Source organism: Gobio gobio, assembly GCF_949357685.1.
Source record: "Gobio gobio genome assembly, chromosome: 25".
Taxonomy (NCBI): domain Eukaryota; kingdom Metazoa; phylum Chordata; class Actinopteri; order Cypriniformes; family Gobionidae; genus Gobio; species Gobio gobio.
In genome coordinates, this window is record NC_137121.1 from 21,247,421 (window position 1) to 21,263,342 (window position 15,922).

Genomic DNA, 15,922 nt, shown 5'->3' on the forward strand with positions numbered 1-15,922 from the left:
CTTTTAGAGCTATTTAAGTGATATAGAAGTCGTGGGATATAGGTTCGGTTGCATGGTTGTATTCTCTGTTTTTGTACTGAAAGCCATTTAATTACTCACACCAATGCTGAAGGAGCGAAGCTTTGTTGTGTGTTATTCTACTGCGCAACAATAACTTAAATATCGAAAGACAATATGGCCTTGAGTTGTTTATAGCTACTTAGCTACGGCATTCATTCAATAATGTGAATATTGTGCCAGCTGGAAGCATTGCTGCCTCAAACTAAAACTGTCCTTGTTTTGCTTCCCATTCAGATGACGAACCAGCTGGGCCAATGTGAGTATCAGATTTACATTTAAATAAGAATTGGTATGATGCAACTGTCCTAGATAAGTGATGTCAGCAGATGTGTAATTTATACGGAGTGTAAAGAGTATAAAGAAACATATTATACGGGTATATATTGTATTTTGGATTGTCATATGGCAGTCACACTGACACGTTTTTATGATCTCACCTTCAAGGAAAACTAATTCCACCAACAACCACAAAGATAAGAACCTACGTCAGAGAAATACAAATTGATTAGATCATTACAAGGTGAGTATTCAGTTACACTGAGCATATTTATATCAGTTGAACTCTAAACAATGTTATATAACTGTGGTTATAGTAGCAAAAAAAAACTTTTTGGACACTAAGCCACACTTAAAAATGTATAAATTACCAGAAAATGTGTAAATGTCTTCCATTTCATCTACACACCCCTTGCAGAATCAGTGAAAATGTGAATAATTCTAACTAAATAAGAGGGATCATACAAAATGCAAGTTATTTTTTATTAAGTATTGTCCTGAATAAGATATTTTACATAAAAGATGTTTAAATATAGTCCACAAGACAAAAAAAATAGCTTAATTTATCAAAATGACCCCGTTCAAAAGTTTATGAACCTTTGATTCTTAATACTGTGTCGTTTTATATATATATATATATATATATATATATATATATATATATATATATATATATATATATATATATATATATATATATATATATATATATATACATACACGGCTACAAAATTACTAAATAAAGACAAAAAATTTTGAGATATCTGAGATTATGATATCAACTGATAAACGATGACAGATATTTGGAGAAATCTGTACGCCGAATGCCACGACTGACCAATCAGAATCAAGTATTCCAGAGAGCCATGTAATGAATGTCAAGGACCCAGACAGACGAAGCGATGCTAATTTGTATAAGCGTTTCTCAATCAGTAACTCTTCTGAAAACCCCGCATTATTAACCAGCTTTTGTCACTGCTGTTTCTCGTTTACAGATAAAGACATTAACATCACGACCATATGAACGTTACTCATGAATGGTTCAGCGCATTGGTAAACAAATCAAAGGTGGAGGAGTTAAAGGAAGACGGGAATGAGAATGAGCACCCGGGGCATGCCTTATAAATCTGGTGTGAGGAGGACGTGTGAACAGAACGGAACCTGATTCTGAACATTTTCCTGCATGATTGTGTTGCGTTTTCTTTAGAATCTCTTTTATTCAAGTCAACTTTTTTCCATGTCAGGCAAAAGTACAAAAAAATAATAATTGCATGCAAGATATTCTACCGTTTGATACAGGCTTTTTTTGTTTGTGTATTTATGAACGACTTCTGTTCAAGCAAGCCTTTACCTTATCGCAAATATGCCACCATGATTCTGGTATGACAGGTTTTGTACAGATTATCATGTTACTGTATACCATTTGGTATGGTGGCATACCATTCTATCAATCAATTAAGGGCTTTGCAATGTGTCCTGCCATGTTTAATTTGTACATGTATTGTACATTGATGTATGAAATCACTTGAAATATCTATAGATATCTGAATGTTCTTCATACTGATGCACTTATCTCTTCAAATACTATTCTCGCAAACCAGTGACTTCATTTTATACTTATGTACCTTATCTTCTTTAAGTCTACATGGCTGATTGCTTTTTTTATGTATGCATAGTATACAGCATGGCTTTTATTCTATGCAATATCTATACATACAGTAGAACTTTTTAGCTTTTGGTTGTGTATAATTAAGCTTTAATATTATATGTTAGCAGAGTGCACTGTTCAGACCATGAAAAACAATCCGCATTATTTAATACGTCACTGCATGAGCTCCACGCATATAAAAGGCCTACTAAATCAGAATGTGAAGAGAAATTAATATTATCTCAATTGACTAAGGCAAATACATCTCATTTTTAACAATTAAAATATCCAAAGTCAAATGTGTTGTCCTCTTTTATAACATGATGCCTTGTTTATTTTAACACAGGTTTATGTAAATTTGATTCTTGTAATTAATCATTGTGCACATGCAAAATCCTATACGATAAGCTAGCAAACAAGGACATTTGAAGACTTCAGATGCAAAAGCCTCTAAGTCTGTCTGACGTTTTTCTTTAAAATTAGCATTTTTGTCAGGCTTCTATGTATAGATTTCTACCTAAGTACCGGTACTTCTGAATGGGCTGAGGCTGGGATTTAGCAGGTTTGAAGTGAAAGTATTTGATGAACGTATACTATGTGCAGGGAGCATTTTCTCAGTATTATCTCATTTTTGACCCAAGTGGCTTTTAGAGGCTTTTGCATGGGAAGTCTTCATTTGAAGAAAAAGTTCAATATAGAATCTAAAAGGGTTCTGTCAGGCTTTTCATATATAGAATTGTTCCCATCATGGGATCATTTTATGGATGCTGTTTTAATTAATTGATTAATTTTGCTTTATTTCACTTTTCATTTTCATTCAATTTAATGAACTAAGCAGCTCGTAAACATCGAACATTTGAAATAACCTGTTAACCCTTAAACGCATACCTCGAGTCTTTACCCAGACTAGTGTCGGCCCAGATCCAGCCCACATCTGGAACGCGTTGAATCCACATGTATCAGATGTGGCCCGGATCTGAGCTCACTTTTTTTTTTTTTTTTTTTGTTAGACATCAACCTTCTTTGTATTCCTCAATCTATTCATTATAAACAATATAACAAGAATAAATAAACACAATTATAAAAGAATTTCTGTTTTCAAATTAATGTTTAGTAACAAGTGTATAGGTGACCCGAGGTATGCAATAGTGTAAGTATATATTTTTTTCTGCACAACAATTATTGGTTACACTTTATTTTGATAGTCCACTTTAAACATTCTACTAACTATAAGTAACTTTGTCATTAGTTTGTCACAACTAACTGTCATTAGAGTATTAGTTGACTGTCAGTAGACTGGTAGGTTATGGTTAGGTGTTAGGGTTCGGGTTAGTAGAATAAGTTGAATTGTAGTTGCCAAGTTACTTATAGTCAGTAGAATGTCTGTTGGGGGACCAACAAAATAAAGTTTTAGTAAATATTAATCAGACAGTCTACAAATACTCTAATGACAGTTAGTTGACATGTAGTTGCAAAGTTACTTATAGTTAGTAGAATGTCTAAAGTGGACTATCAAAATAAAGTGTTACCCAATTATTTAATCTCAATAAGTTAAAGGGTAACTAAACCCCTTATCGCAGCCTAACTCCACCCACTGGCAATATTTGAAAAATGCTGGAAAAGTGGGCAGAGCCCAGCGGAGACAGAGGGGACGAACCGAGGGCGTGCACCTGAGACCCGCAGTGACAGATTGATTGACAGCTGTCAGACTCGCAAAGATGGAGAGACTGGAGTGACACCAGTAGCTTTGCAACAGAGCGGTCTTTTGAAGTAGAGGATTTTTCTCCACCTTTCAACCTTAAGAGGGCAGAACTCAGACGTTTTTACACCATATATTGTAGAATTAAAACACTTTATACACTCTAAAAAAAGGTGCTATATGGCACTAAAAGTGGTTCTTGGCTCATAATCATAGGGGAACCTTTTTAACCCTCTGGGGTACTTCATTTATGGGTCACACTCAGGACCTTCGGGTGGTCCTAATCTCTAAAACATCAAGAGTGCAAAACAGACAAAAAAACTCACACACACACACACACACACACACACTTATACACACAAAAACACACGCACACACAAATTAACACATGCCATTCCAAAAGCTAATTGTGTGTGTGTGTGTGTGTGTGTGTGTGTGTGTGTGTGTGTGTGTGTGTGTGTGTGTGTGTGTGTGTGTGTGTGTGTGTGTGTGTGTGTGTGTGTGTGTGTGTGTGTGTGTGTGTGTGTGTGTGTGTGTGTGTGTGTGTGTGTGTGTGTGTGTGTGTGTGTGTATGTGGAAGTTTTTGTTGTCTGTTTTGCATGTTTTAGAGATTCACCCCTTCACTGTTGAGTCCTTTTTTTCTGCATCCTGGCTGATTTGTAGATTGTATGAACAAAAAAACTGTATTTTCATATTTTTGCCAATTTCCCATTCATTTCCTATGGGGGTCATTTTTGACCCGAAGGTCCTGAGTGTGACTATTTTTCAAATCCTGTCCCCAATTTTTTTGGGTGTTCATATACCAAGTACCAATAAAGTCACCAAGTTTCGGACCATTCCGATGAAGCTACGATTTTTTACATTTTTTTTATAAAACACTTCGGGTCATTTTTGATCCGAAGAACCCCAGAGGGTTAAGTGCTGTATAGCACCAATCTTGGTGCTTCAGTGGTTCTTCAGTGGTTCTTCAGTGGTTCTTCAGTGGTTCTTCAGTGGTTCTTCATCGGTTCTTTGGCTGAGGTGCTATATAGCACCGCTGACTAAGATGCTATTTAGCACTGCAACCATATACAGAACATGTTAAGATATGGTGCTATATAGCACCAAAAGTGGTCCCCTAAGATTACGGCAAATAACCACTTTTAGTGCCATATAGCACCTTTTGTTTTTTTTTTGAGTGTGTACCCAAATGTCAAAACATTTACTCGAATCAATGCACAGCTCTAATAAAGCCCCAGCCTTGCAGATCATTAACTAAAAAAGTTGGTTTAGGGTTTAGTTACCCTTTAATGACTCAATAAGTTCAATTGACCTTTATTCCTCAAGGTGGCAATGTCTGATACACAATGATGACGTGATTTTTCACTCATAATTACCACAGGCATAAAACAAAGGAATAGGAAGTATCATCAGCAAAACTTGAAATGGCTCAGCGATTTGCTACAAAGTGAATCCTTAAAGTTCCAAAAGGTAACGAAATATTCTTTATTTTTATTCTTTTATAATTGTTATTAAAATATTAGGATGATTTTATACTGCTGCAGCAGTTAGAGATACATCCATGTTAGATATAGATCCGGGTCGCTAAAGACCCGAATATATAATGATGATTGGCGAAACATTCATGCATATAAGGGTTATACATTATGTAATAATATGATTTTTCCGTATATAGAACGTTTTGGAATAAATGTTTATTTAAAAGCCTAGGGTTCTACACTAAAGGTTGTTAATAAAAGATTTACTAGAAAAAAATACTTCAAAATTTCAAGTTTAATTCAATGTGTAGCTTCCCCCCTTTTTTGTGAAATTTACTACAAATATCTGAGTGAAAATTGTTTCTACACCAGATTTGATCAGTGTATATTAGAATGCAAGCAAAAAATATTCAAGTGCACAATATTGTTTCCGAAGTAGATACCATCTGCTTCAGTATTAACATATTTTGTGGGGGTGTTTATGTATTTTATTTTATTTTCTTAATAAATAATCATCCTAGCCTGCAGTCCTAAAACAAATATGTCTGTACACCAGAGGGGGGCATTGCTGACCAAGGCTGAAACTTCAGACCCTCCAAACGCTTAATGTGCCTGGATGTTTTTTTCCATTCCTAGTTATAGACATTGCAACAAAAATTAGCTGTGCAACGGTATTGGAGATACCATTTATCATCTACTCTCATTATTAGCTATTCAATTTAAACCATGTCTGTGGTGTAAATATGCATTTTATGCATATGTTTTATATAGCAAATTACTATAAAATAGAACATTGAAATGTGAGAGGCATTTTTTTTTTAATCTCATAATAGCTCATAATTGTGACCTGTACGCTATAAATCCATACCAATATTACAAGGTGATATTAGCTGACTGAGTTGTATTCGCAGACAGCAGGTTACCGTACGGCAGAATGAAAGATGATATTTTCATATACACACACACACACAAATCCCATCCAAACAGAATAATCCCACATCGTTTCTCCACCATAGCCATAGGGATGGATGATTCCTGGAAAGGCAGTGATTGTCACAATGCATTTTCTGCTCAAAAGGCAGAAAGCTGTCTTTGCCCCGGCGCTTACAGATTATAGTGCCATTATTCTCTCAGTATCTAGTTTCATCAGATCACTTGGTGCCCTGGCTTCACCATCTGACATGTTGTGTTGTATCTGGACCACACAGTAAAAACAGGGACATTAGTTGAAGCACAGTTGTTTTAAAACAAGGGTTTTCTGCTGTCGTTTTTGAACATTAAAACGTGCCATAACATGGATATATTAAAAATGAATGGCTTGAATATGTCAGATCATTTTATTACTCATAAGAATAATTATATGTATTGACTTACGTAGTTGTGATGCTCTTATTATGCTCTTTTTTTATTAATCACACTGATGTGCCATAAACATCTAAACAAGACCCATCTCTATAAAGAATAGCATAGCTGTTGTCCTCACTTATTAGTATAACCAGCAACACTATCTTGTTCAACCAGCTTCACTTTAGCATACTTGTCCACCAGCTACACCTGAATAAACCAAACCTGAAAGCTGCCCATCCCCCACACCATTTTATTTTTTTTAGAAATAATGGCATTGTTGTCTGATAACAATAGGCCATATACACCGATCAGGCATAACATTATGAGGTGAAGTGAATAACACTGAATCTCTTCATCACGGCACCTGTTACTGAGTGGGATATACTAGGCAGCAAGTGAACATTTTGCCCTCAAAGTTGACGTGTTAGAAGCAGGAAAAATGTTTGACAAGGGCCAAATTGTGATGGCTAGACGACTGAGTCAGTATCTATCAAAAGTGCTTCAAGGAAGGAACCGTGGTGAACCGGCGACAGGGTCATGGGCAGCCAAGGCTCATTGATGCACACCTACAGTGGGCACGTGAGCATCAGGACTGGACCACGGAGCAATGGAAGAAGGTGGCCTGGTCTGATGAATCACGTTTTCTTTTACATCACGTGGATGGCCGGGTGTGTGTGCATCACTTACCTGGGGAACACATGGTGCCATGTGTTCCCCAGGTAATAGCCATGATGCACTATGGGAAGAAGGCAAGCCGGCGGAGGCAGTGTGATGCTTTGGGCAATGGGAAACTTTGGGTCCTGCCATCCATGTACCACCTACCTAAGCATTGTTGCAGACCATGTACACCCTTTCATGGAAACGGTATTCCCTGGTGGCTGTGTCCTCTTTCAGCAGGATAAAGCGCCGTGCCACAGAGCAAAACAATGTGCACCAACTCGCAACTTACAGGACTTAAAAGATCTGCTGCTAACATCATGGTGCCAGTAACCACAGATCACCTTCAGGGGTCTAGTGGAGTCCATGCCTCGACGGGTCAGGGCTGTTTTGGCAGCAACACAACATTAGGAAGGTGGTGATATAATATTATGCCTGATCAGTGTATATACAGTATGTGTATATATATATACAGTATACATACTATATATGGCCTAACCTGCTATGTGCAATACTGTCTCATCTCATCGCATCATCTTCATAAAACTCTACCAAACTAAGTACCTGAATATGAATAATAAATTAGTCTACTCTGAAGCGGTGTGCAAATTATTCAGTGACCTTCATGGGAATCCCTGTTAGTAATTTTCAGGGCGCAATCATTTTAGGTTTGTCATGCAGCCCAAATTGTATTCCGGCATCCCAAATAACCATCAACTACCTTAAAGTCGGCATGAAACGGAAGTTGGGATAGACTTTTCTCCCCTATTGTGATGAATATCTGAGTGAACGGCTTCTCGCGCGAGAAGCAATATGTAGGGCAGGACTTGATTTTGTCCATCGGACCTTACTTGGATTGTTGTGGCTTGCTATTGGTCGATCTGATGTGAGTGACAGGTTGATCCCGCCCTCGCACCACTAAACACGTCATCAAAGAGAAGAGATGATGCTGCAAGAGTGAGAGGAAGTTCTTTTGATTAATGATAACAAGGGCATGTGAATTAGAAAAATTTATATTTATATAACTGCGATATTCCAATTAAAAAAGAATCGTCAATTTTAATCTTGTGGTGATTTAAAGACATTTTAATGAACACTAAAGTTTATTTTATGATGTTGTGTGAATAATCTGCAATAAAGTGATGTGTTTTGTCTCCGATACTGATTCTAAACAGCGTTGCTAACCATTGCTATGGTTACCTTCTCCAGTCAACGCGATTTCAACTTTTATAGTTACTGAAACGTTTAAAAAAAACGCTGTTGAATTGCGTGAATCCTACTGTAAAAACGAATACATACTTTTTGTTGTGAATACTTCTCGCCCTATAGCCCTATCCTGTTAAGACAACTGATAAACAATACCCAGCTGTTTGCATGGAACAATCTTTTCCATAAGGCTTTCATGACGTAATACACCGAATGACGTAAAAACGTTACTTTTGCCATTCAGATTTTTGATGTTATTGTTTGGCGAAAATACACATCAGCAAATCGTTTGCTGAAGATAGGCAATGTCATGCCATATCTTTTTCTTTTTTTTCTCCCCTACACCCCTAACAGTCGGGTTAGGTGGTGCGTGCTTATTTGCTTGCTGTCTGCGCTTCTATGGCAACGTAATAGATTATCCATCCCCATGTTACCACAACTGAATTGGACATCTTTTGCACATTGGATTACGTGTATGGCCGGGGGCTTCGTAAGTGTTGTTTCAAGAGTAGTTTGAAAAGGAGGGTGCAATGATTTATCATTGAGACGCGCGTCAAATTGTTTCCCGTTCAGACACGTCCGTCCGTCTTCCCGCATCCAGTGTGCGCGCTTTGATTCTGCGCTCTCGGAATCGGCGTCTAGTATTACAGATGCAGCGGGATGCATATTTGTGCATTCATATTTTTAACGACCTATTTTCCTGCCGCCGTCTCTTCTCAGATGATACCGACTGTCGTTTGTTCTGTTAAGGTGGTCGATCACAATGCATTCTTCCATGCGCAAACGGCTCTATAGCTTGCCACATCAGTTTGGACACAAGGGTGCTATGACTCGAGACGGCGAAGACAGCGACAAGGACACTCGGAGGAAAAGTGTCAAGATGAAGCATCTTCCCTCCACGGGGAGCTCTAAAGGTGTCAGCGAGGCCAAGAGCGGAGACGCGGAGACCGATGTGGGGAAACCCTTCAGAACCAACGTGAACGGCGACTGCCGGAGGTTCAGGGGCAGCCTCTCTTCCATCACCAGTCGACATGCTCCAGACGCGGATCTGGCGGAGCAGAGGTGCCTCATCGGGGATGCGAGCCCCGAGGACGAAGGTCCCTTGGAGCACACCGGACCTGGAGAGAGCCAGGGCGCGCAGGGCGGCCGCGGCGACGGGGCACAGCAGGCGCCCTCTGAAGAACAGTCGACTTTCGTAAAGTTGGAGGGTATCGATCAGATCCTGCCGGACGACGAGAGGTTGTACCCGGCGGGCTTCATGCACAGGCAGTTTGGAGCGATGCTTCAACCGGGAGTCAACAAGTTCTCGCTTCGAATGTTCGGGAGCGAGAAGGCAGTGGAGCGCGAGCAAGAACGGGTCAAATCTGCAGGCTTTTGGATCATTCACCCATACAGTGACTTCAGGTAATCCAGTCAAATTATTTATGCAAATGTTTCCACCACCATTAGGCCTCCAGCAAGGGGCTCTCCAAAATTCAAGTGATTTTGTCCTTTGCTCACATGTCTGAGCAGATTAAATACAGCCCATTTTCATGTATACCACAATAGTTTTGTTTTCTGTGTCCTTGAGCTTGCAGAGGATATTCAAACCAGGCCCGTGCTGCTGCCTTCACTAACATCACCTGGTCATATTCACCTCTTTCCTGTTTGAATGACATTGATACCATCCACATTGCCAGAACACATAATGCAAGGGCAAACGGTGCCACCAACGCCGTGCCTTTGAGTTTCTGTGATTGTTTTGGCGCTCAATGTGTAAAACTTTCACTGCACCAGTCACACGAGTGTGCTGTCCCTAATCTCTCACTTTACGGCAGAGAAATAAGTCACACAATCGTATTTGGATTTGTGTCGTTCTCACGCAACGCTGCTGTTTTTCACTCAAACCGAGTTGTCCGTTCTGCACAGGCCAGAGAAATAGGGTGATCTAAATGGGTTAACATGACGACAGGCATTATTGGGAGCAAACATCAGAGAGGATTATGACAACACAATTTATTTAATGGCACTCTGGTCGGTGTGGCTGAACGGTCTGTGTTGGAGGGGGCAGTATACTAACATTCAGGTAGCTGACATGGACCACATGGCCTTCGCACAGTCAGGACGGCGTGTAAACTGAGCAGTTGTGTGCTTCTAATGAGCTATTGCCACGTTGTTTTGGATATCAGTCGAAATGAAAGATGTAAACTACAGTAGTGTTGCAAAGGTCAAAAGAATTTGAATCACCCTCGTGTCGTTTTAAACCTGTATGGCTTTATCTTCACAGGAGAAGATATTTTGAAAAACTGCTTTTTTCCTTTGACTTTCATTGTATGGACAAAAAACAATCTTCTTTTCTGTCCAACACCAGTCATACATTTATATGAAGTCATACAGAAATGAAAATTCTGTCAAATTTGAATCACCCTCATGTCGTTCCAAACCTGTATGACTTTATCTTCACAGAAGAAGATATTTTGAACAACTTTGACCCCAGTGACTTTCATTGTATGGACAAAAAAAACAATCTTCTTTTCTGTTCCACATAAGCCATACATTTATATAAAGTCATACAGAAAGGAAAATTCTGTTATTGAGGAGATATTTAGACTTTTTTTGTCCATTCAATGAAAGTCAATGGGGTCCAAACTCATTTTTTTTTCACTTTGCATGGACAAAAAACGAAAATTCCGTATTAGGACAGTTCATTGGACCCTATTTTTATGGATTTTTTTAGAGTGTTTCCCTTTAACTTCAGTAGCATTTGTACTGGCGAAACCATCCAAAATGCTTGTCATCTGACTGAAAACTCTTAAAAATAAAGTTTTTTTTTTAAAGAGAAATGTTATTTCAGCGAGACCTGCTGTGTAACAAAAAAAACAGCACTAGGTGATTTGTAAAGATTCACCTGTCACAAGAGGTAACGTCCTTAGTCGTCTGGCATTTTCAGGTGTCATTTTCACATTTGCCCTTGTCTCCTTCCTCTTGCACTTGCTACTTCCCTCTCTCCTCGTGCTCTCTGACCTTCCTCCCTCAGCACTGTTAGGGAAAGGGATGGGCGATGCATGGAGTTCCATTTGCTGATTGCATCACCTGGTTGATGCAGAAAATGAGAAGAGAGTGTCAGAATGTAGGGGGAGGCTGTTGAGAGGGGGTGGAAGGTTAGCGTCAGTGTTCAAGGGGTTCGGGAATAAGGGGAAGCAAAGAGACGTGCTTTTTAATGAATCACCACAGAGCAGCTCTGTTCTGCAGTGCATTTGGAAAGCGTAGGAAATATAATTTTCTGCTAAACAATATGGTGCATCACATCATTTCTCCATTAGCTTCAGTGGAGAATGAAAGCAATGCTCTCTCACAGAGATAAAAAAAAAACAAAAATCCTCCATCACAAACATTTTAGCCCTTTTTATTTAATTATGCACTAAACATATTACTGCAATGGATGTGGATATCTTTGCCCAAACAATTCATAGGTGTTTCTTCAATATTGTGCACTTTTGTGTTCTTGGAAACTTTTTAGTTATGTTTATTTTATTTTTTGTCTAGCCATTTCATAACGTTTAAAGGATCATGACCCTTTTGAGAAGAGATGTTAATGTTAACACACTATTTTAAATATTAAGAGGAAAGTTGTTATGGTTTACATTTTTTGAGCCATTTAATTGTTCCGGTATAAAACTTAAAGTATCAGTGTAAAATCATAGCCTGACAAGCCAGACCCACATCAAGATGTTGGGTCTGGGAACACACCATTGGCAGGCATCAATCCGAGGGGCGGGATAAACGGTTGTCTTTCAAATTCCCTCTGCACGCAATAGGATAGCGCTACAACCAACCAGAGCAACCAAGAAAGTGAAGCGGAGCTAGTTGATAGCTCACCGACTCTATACATATGATTGGCCTGACCAGAGTTTGGTTTTTTCCAGCTCGCACGCCAACGTAGAGTTGCTAGACGACCCTGGCTGCAAATTACATTTGCTGCCGCTAGGGTGCGTCTAGATTTCTAGTCTAGTAAAATCATACATAAAAAAAAAAAGTATAATAATAAACAACATATCGTATCTTACAAGTATATCAAGAACAGTTACAAAAAAACAGTGAGGGGGACAGAAATGTCCAGTGTTTTCTGACCTTTCTCTAATTGTCAGATTTTATTAAAAAATGTTCTCTTGGGTTTAATTGGCTAAGAAATTAAATACACTGCTAAACAATAACCAATCATTTGTATTCTATAATATTTTTTTCCTATATTTTCCTGATTTTATGATTTTTAAGCAGGGCTGCGCCTGGTTAGTACCTGGATGGGAGACCAACTGGGAAAACTAGGTTGCTGCTGGTAGAGGTGTTAGTGAGGCCAGCAGGGGGTGCTCACCCTGTGGTCTGTGTGGGTCCTAACACCCCAGTATAGTGATGGGGACACTATACTGTAACAAGCACCGTCCTTTGAATGAGACGTTAAACCGAGGTCCTGACTCTCTATGGTCATTAAAAATCCCAGGATGTCCTTCGATAAAGAGTAGGGGTGTAACCCCGGCATCCTGGCCAAATTTGCCCATTGGCCCCTGTCCATCATGGTCTCCTAGTCATCCCCATATATATATACTGATTGGCTTCATCACTGTCTCCTCTCCACCATAAGCTGGTGTTTGGTGAGCGTTCTGCCGCAATATGGCTGCCGTCGCATCATCCAGGCGGATCCTGCACATTGGTGGTGATTGAGGAGATTCCCCCTTCTATTTGTAAAGCGCTTTGAGTGCCTAGAAAAGCGCTACATAAATGTAACAAATTATTATTTTTATTATTTTGAAGAATATGCGTAATCAAACAGTTAATGGGCCCCATTGACTTCCATAGTATGAAAAAGTAAAAAAAAAAAAAAACTATGGAAGTCAACTGTTTGGTTACAGACATTCTTCAAAATATATTCCTCATTTTTTACATCAAAAACCATTGGCCATATACTTTTAACAAAACTGTTAGTTCCAGTCCTTGATTCTGATTGGTCAATAGTTGTGTTTTTTCACGATAATACAGGCTTCAAGTCAGTCCTATGTTCATAATAAAAAATCCATTTGAATGTCTTGTCCTTGATATATTGTCCTTTTAACAGTTAAAAAGGGTTTCCATCCTGACAGCGCTAGTCAAAGCATTTGTCAGTTGCGTCTTGTTCCCATGTTCACACAACAAATTTTAGTCCTTTCAATATAAAAGTCTTTGCTTTTGAGTGACTCACTCATAAAGTCAGCCTTTGCCGCCATCTAACGGCGTAATAATGTAACTTCTGTTGCTGTCACTGATCTGTATAGAGAACATTTATATAGATCAGTGTTGCTGTTCACGGTCAGGGACATTTTTTTCTGGTAGAAGGACGGCCTTTAGTGATTTTACTTCATGAAAGTTGCATTGATACATATAGTTTGGCTTTAATATTTGTATTGTGTGGTACACACAAAAACTTATTTCATTTGATCATGATAGCATTGTGTCTCTATGATAAAGACGTTTGGGAGTTTAGGTTTGTGGACTATAGGTATGATCATTTTAAAATACAGCAAAATTCTGTTATGAAACTCTAGATGGCGCAAGCGTTCTCTATAGGGCACAGCTGATTGGTTCCTGCTGTATCAGTGGCCAATGAGCTCGCTGCTCAACTTTTAATTACTTGGTCAGTTTGCAGCACGCTTTCAGAAACCCTCCACCTTCCCCAGCTCCACTTGTATATATTTTGCCACGGGTAATTCATGTACGCTATATTGTACAGCAGCAGCATGTCTTACTGGCTCACAGCAGCGTGTCGTGTATGTATTGGCATTAGCAAGCCTATACTTGCTCTGTAAAAGCAGCAGCAGCGTAGCAGATCTATTCCGCCAAGACCAAACATATCAACATTGTCATATCCATTACTATGCCGGACACTAGTGAGTGTTTTGTAGGTCTGGGCTGAGTTCACTTTCTAAAGGTCCACAAGGCCAAACGTGCCCATAGTTGAAGAAACACCCTTTAGGCTATCTGTATTCATTTAATTATTTTGCATGACGGCAGCATGACAGCCACCCAAGTGAATCATGGCTTGCATAAACCTATTATTATGTACCCAACACATTAGCTTTCTGCAGGGAACTCCGGCGGCCAGAGCGACTGGTTGAGCTCTGGTGCAGAGTGTTCGGGATGATGGCTAGATCTGGTGAGTAGAGTTGACACAGATTCCACAGAGAGATCATCACAATTGGAGGGATGGGGATTGGGAAAGACAATTAGGACTCATAATATGCTAAGCAGCAACAGATAGAGAAGGAGAATGGAGAGTGTATTTTTGGCAGATTGTAACAGAAAGCTGATTATTGCAAAGGCTTTTGTTTGGATGAAATGTGTTCCCTCTGCTGTCATTTAACAGTGGCTCTCATCTGTTAGTTGATTTTTAGCCTAAATAGGGTTGTTAAAGAGCCACACAACTTCAAAATGAAGGGGAATCGAAACTTTAGAAGGCCACACAAACTATGAAACAATGCTAGACCTTTTCACAGAACTATCTCCACTTTTCCAAGCTAGTATTTCTCAAGTTCATATCCACGGCGGGTGTCCATTTTACAGTATATTGTGACAATCCGAGAATCATATTGCTTGCAAATGACATTGAAGACTGCCTCTTGTGGTTTCTGGTTGTTTATAGTGTATGTTCTTATGATATATTGCATGTTTACACATGAGAATTGAGAAGAGAATAATGTTTACAATGTAGTTACAGCGATACTGAAGTTGGATATTCCCAATACAATTAGTGCTCTAGTCTAGTAACAGTGGGGGTTGACGGCTGCTTGTTGCATATAGACAGTGTAAAGGCTAATATACACATGATGGAAGCTTACAGGCTATAATATAATCCTGAGATTAAGTGGACCAAGAAAATACTGTGATGTGATATGAAGAGATTACCAACTAATTGGTAGGCCCATACAGAATCTGTTTGTTGTTGTTGTTTTTCCTTCCAATTTCCGTGCTTATTCTAAGGGGGGGGGAAATCTGGTTTAAATGTGGAGAAATATATGATTTATTCAAATATTTAATTAAACACGGTCTAGGGATTGTATACAATTATGTGAAGTGGTCTTAAAGCTGCAGTCCGTTCTGTCACTTTTTTGGTAAAAAATGATCCAAAATCAATTTTTGAGCAAGTACATAACCAGCCAGTGTTCAATTTCATTACCTTAGCCCGATTCCCAACAGTAAGCTTGTAATAATGTGTTATAATTTGAGTGGTACTGGTAGTTACATCACGTCTGTATACATAAAGAAGGAGTCCCGGGTACTAGGCTATATCGGATGTGAGGATGCTGCAGGTGGCGGATCATTTATAGCCTTTTCTCACAGGAATAATTAAATTGATCATTTTGATGGCGGATTGTAATCCAGAAAGATCCCAACGTCATTCCTCTGTGACAACTGGAGATTCACCCGTATTCAAAAGCAAAAGATAAGACTGTACTAGGGATGCACCGAATCCAAAATTTTGGGGTTCGGCCGAATACCGAATCCACTGGTTAAGATTCTGCCGAATCATACCGAATCCTACTC

General features: G+C 39.1%; 2 protein-coding genes across 5 annotated transcripts in view; both read left to right on the forward strand.

Annotated features, from left to right (window-relative positions):
• Positions 1-2,280, forward strand: part of nptna (neuroplastin a) — a 28,676-nt gene extending 26,396 nt beyond the window's left edge. For all 4 annotated transcript variants that reach the window (XR_013816025.1, XM_079810330.1, XM_079810328.1 and 1 more), the window contains 3 exons: positions 295-316; positions 505-580; positions 1,332-2,280. Coding sequence is in view for 3 of the 4 variants with exons in the window: in XM_079810330.1 (XP_079666456.1) it covers positions 295-316; positions 505-565 (83 nt within the window). In the remaining variant the exon portion in view is untranslated. The remainder of the gene's footprint in view (positions 1-294; positions 317-504; positions 581-1,331) is intronic.
• Positions 2,281-8,914: 6,634 nt separating this feature from the next.
• hcn4l (hyperpolarization activated cyclic nucleotide-gated potassium channel 4l) overlaps positions 8,915-15,922 on the forward strand; it is a gene marked incomplete at its 3' end in the record, with an annotated part of 38,396 nt that continues 31,388 nt past the window's right edge. The window contains exon 1 of the mRNA XM_079809242.1: positions 8,915-9,775. Coding sequence (XP_079665368.1) covers positions 9,135-9,775 — 641 coding nt within the window. The 5' untranslated portion in view covers positions 8,915-9,134. The remainder of the gene's footprint in view (positions 9,776-15,922) is intronic.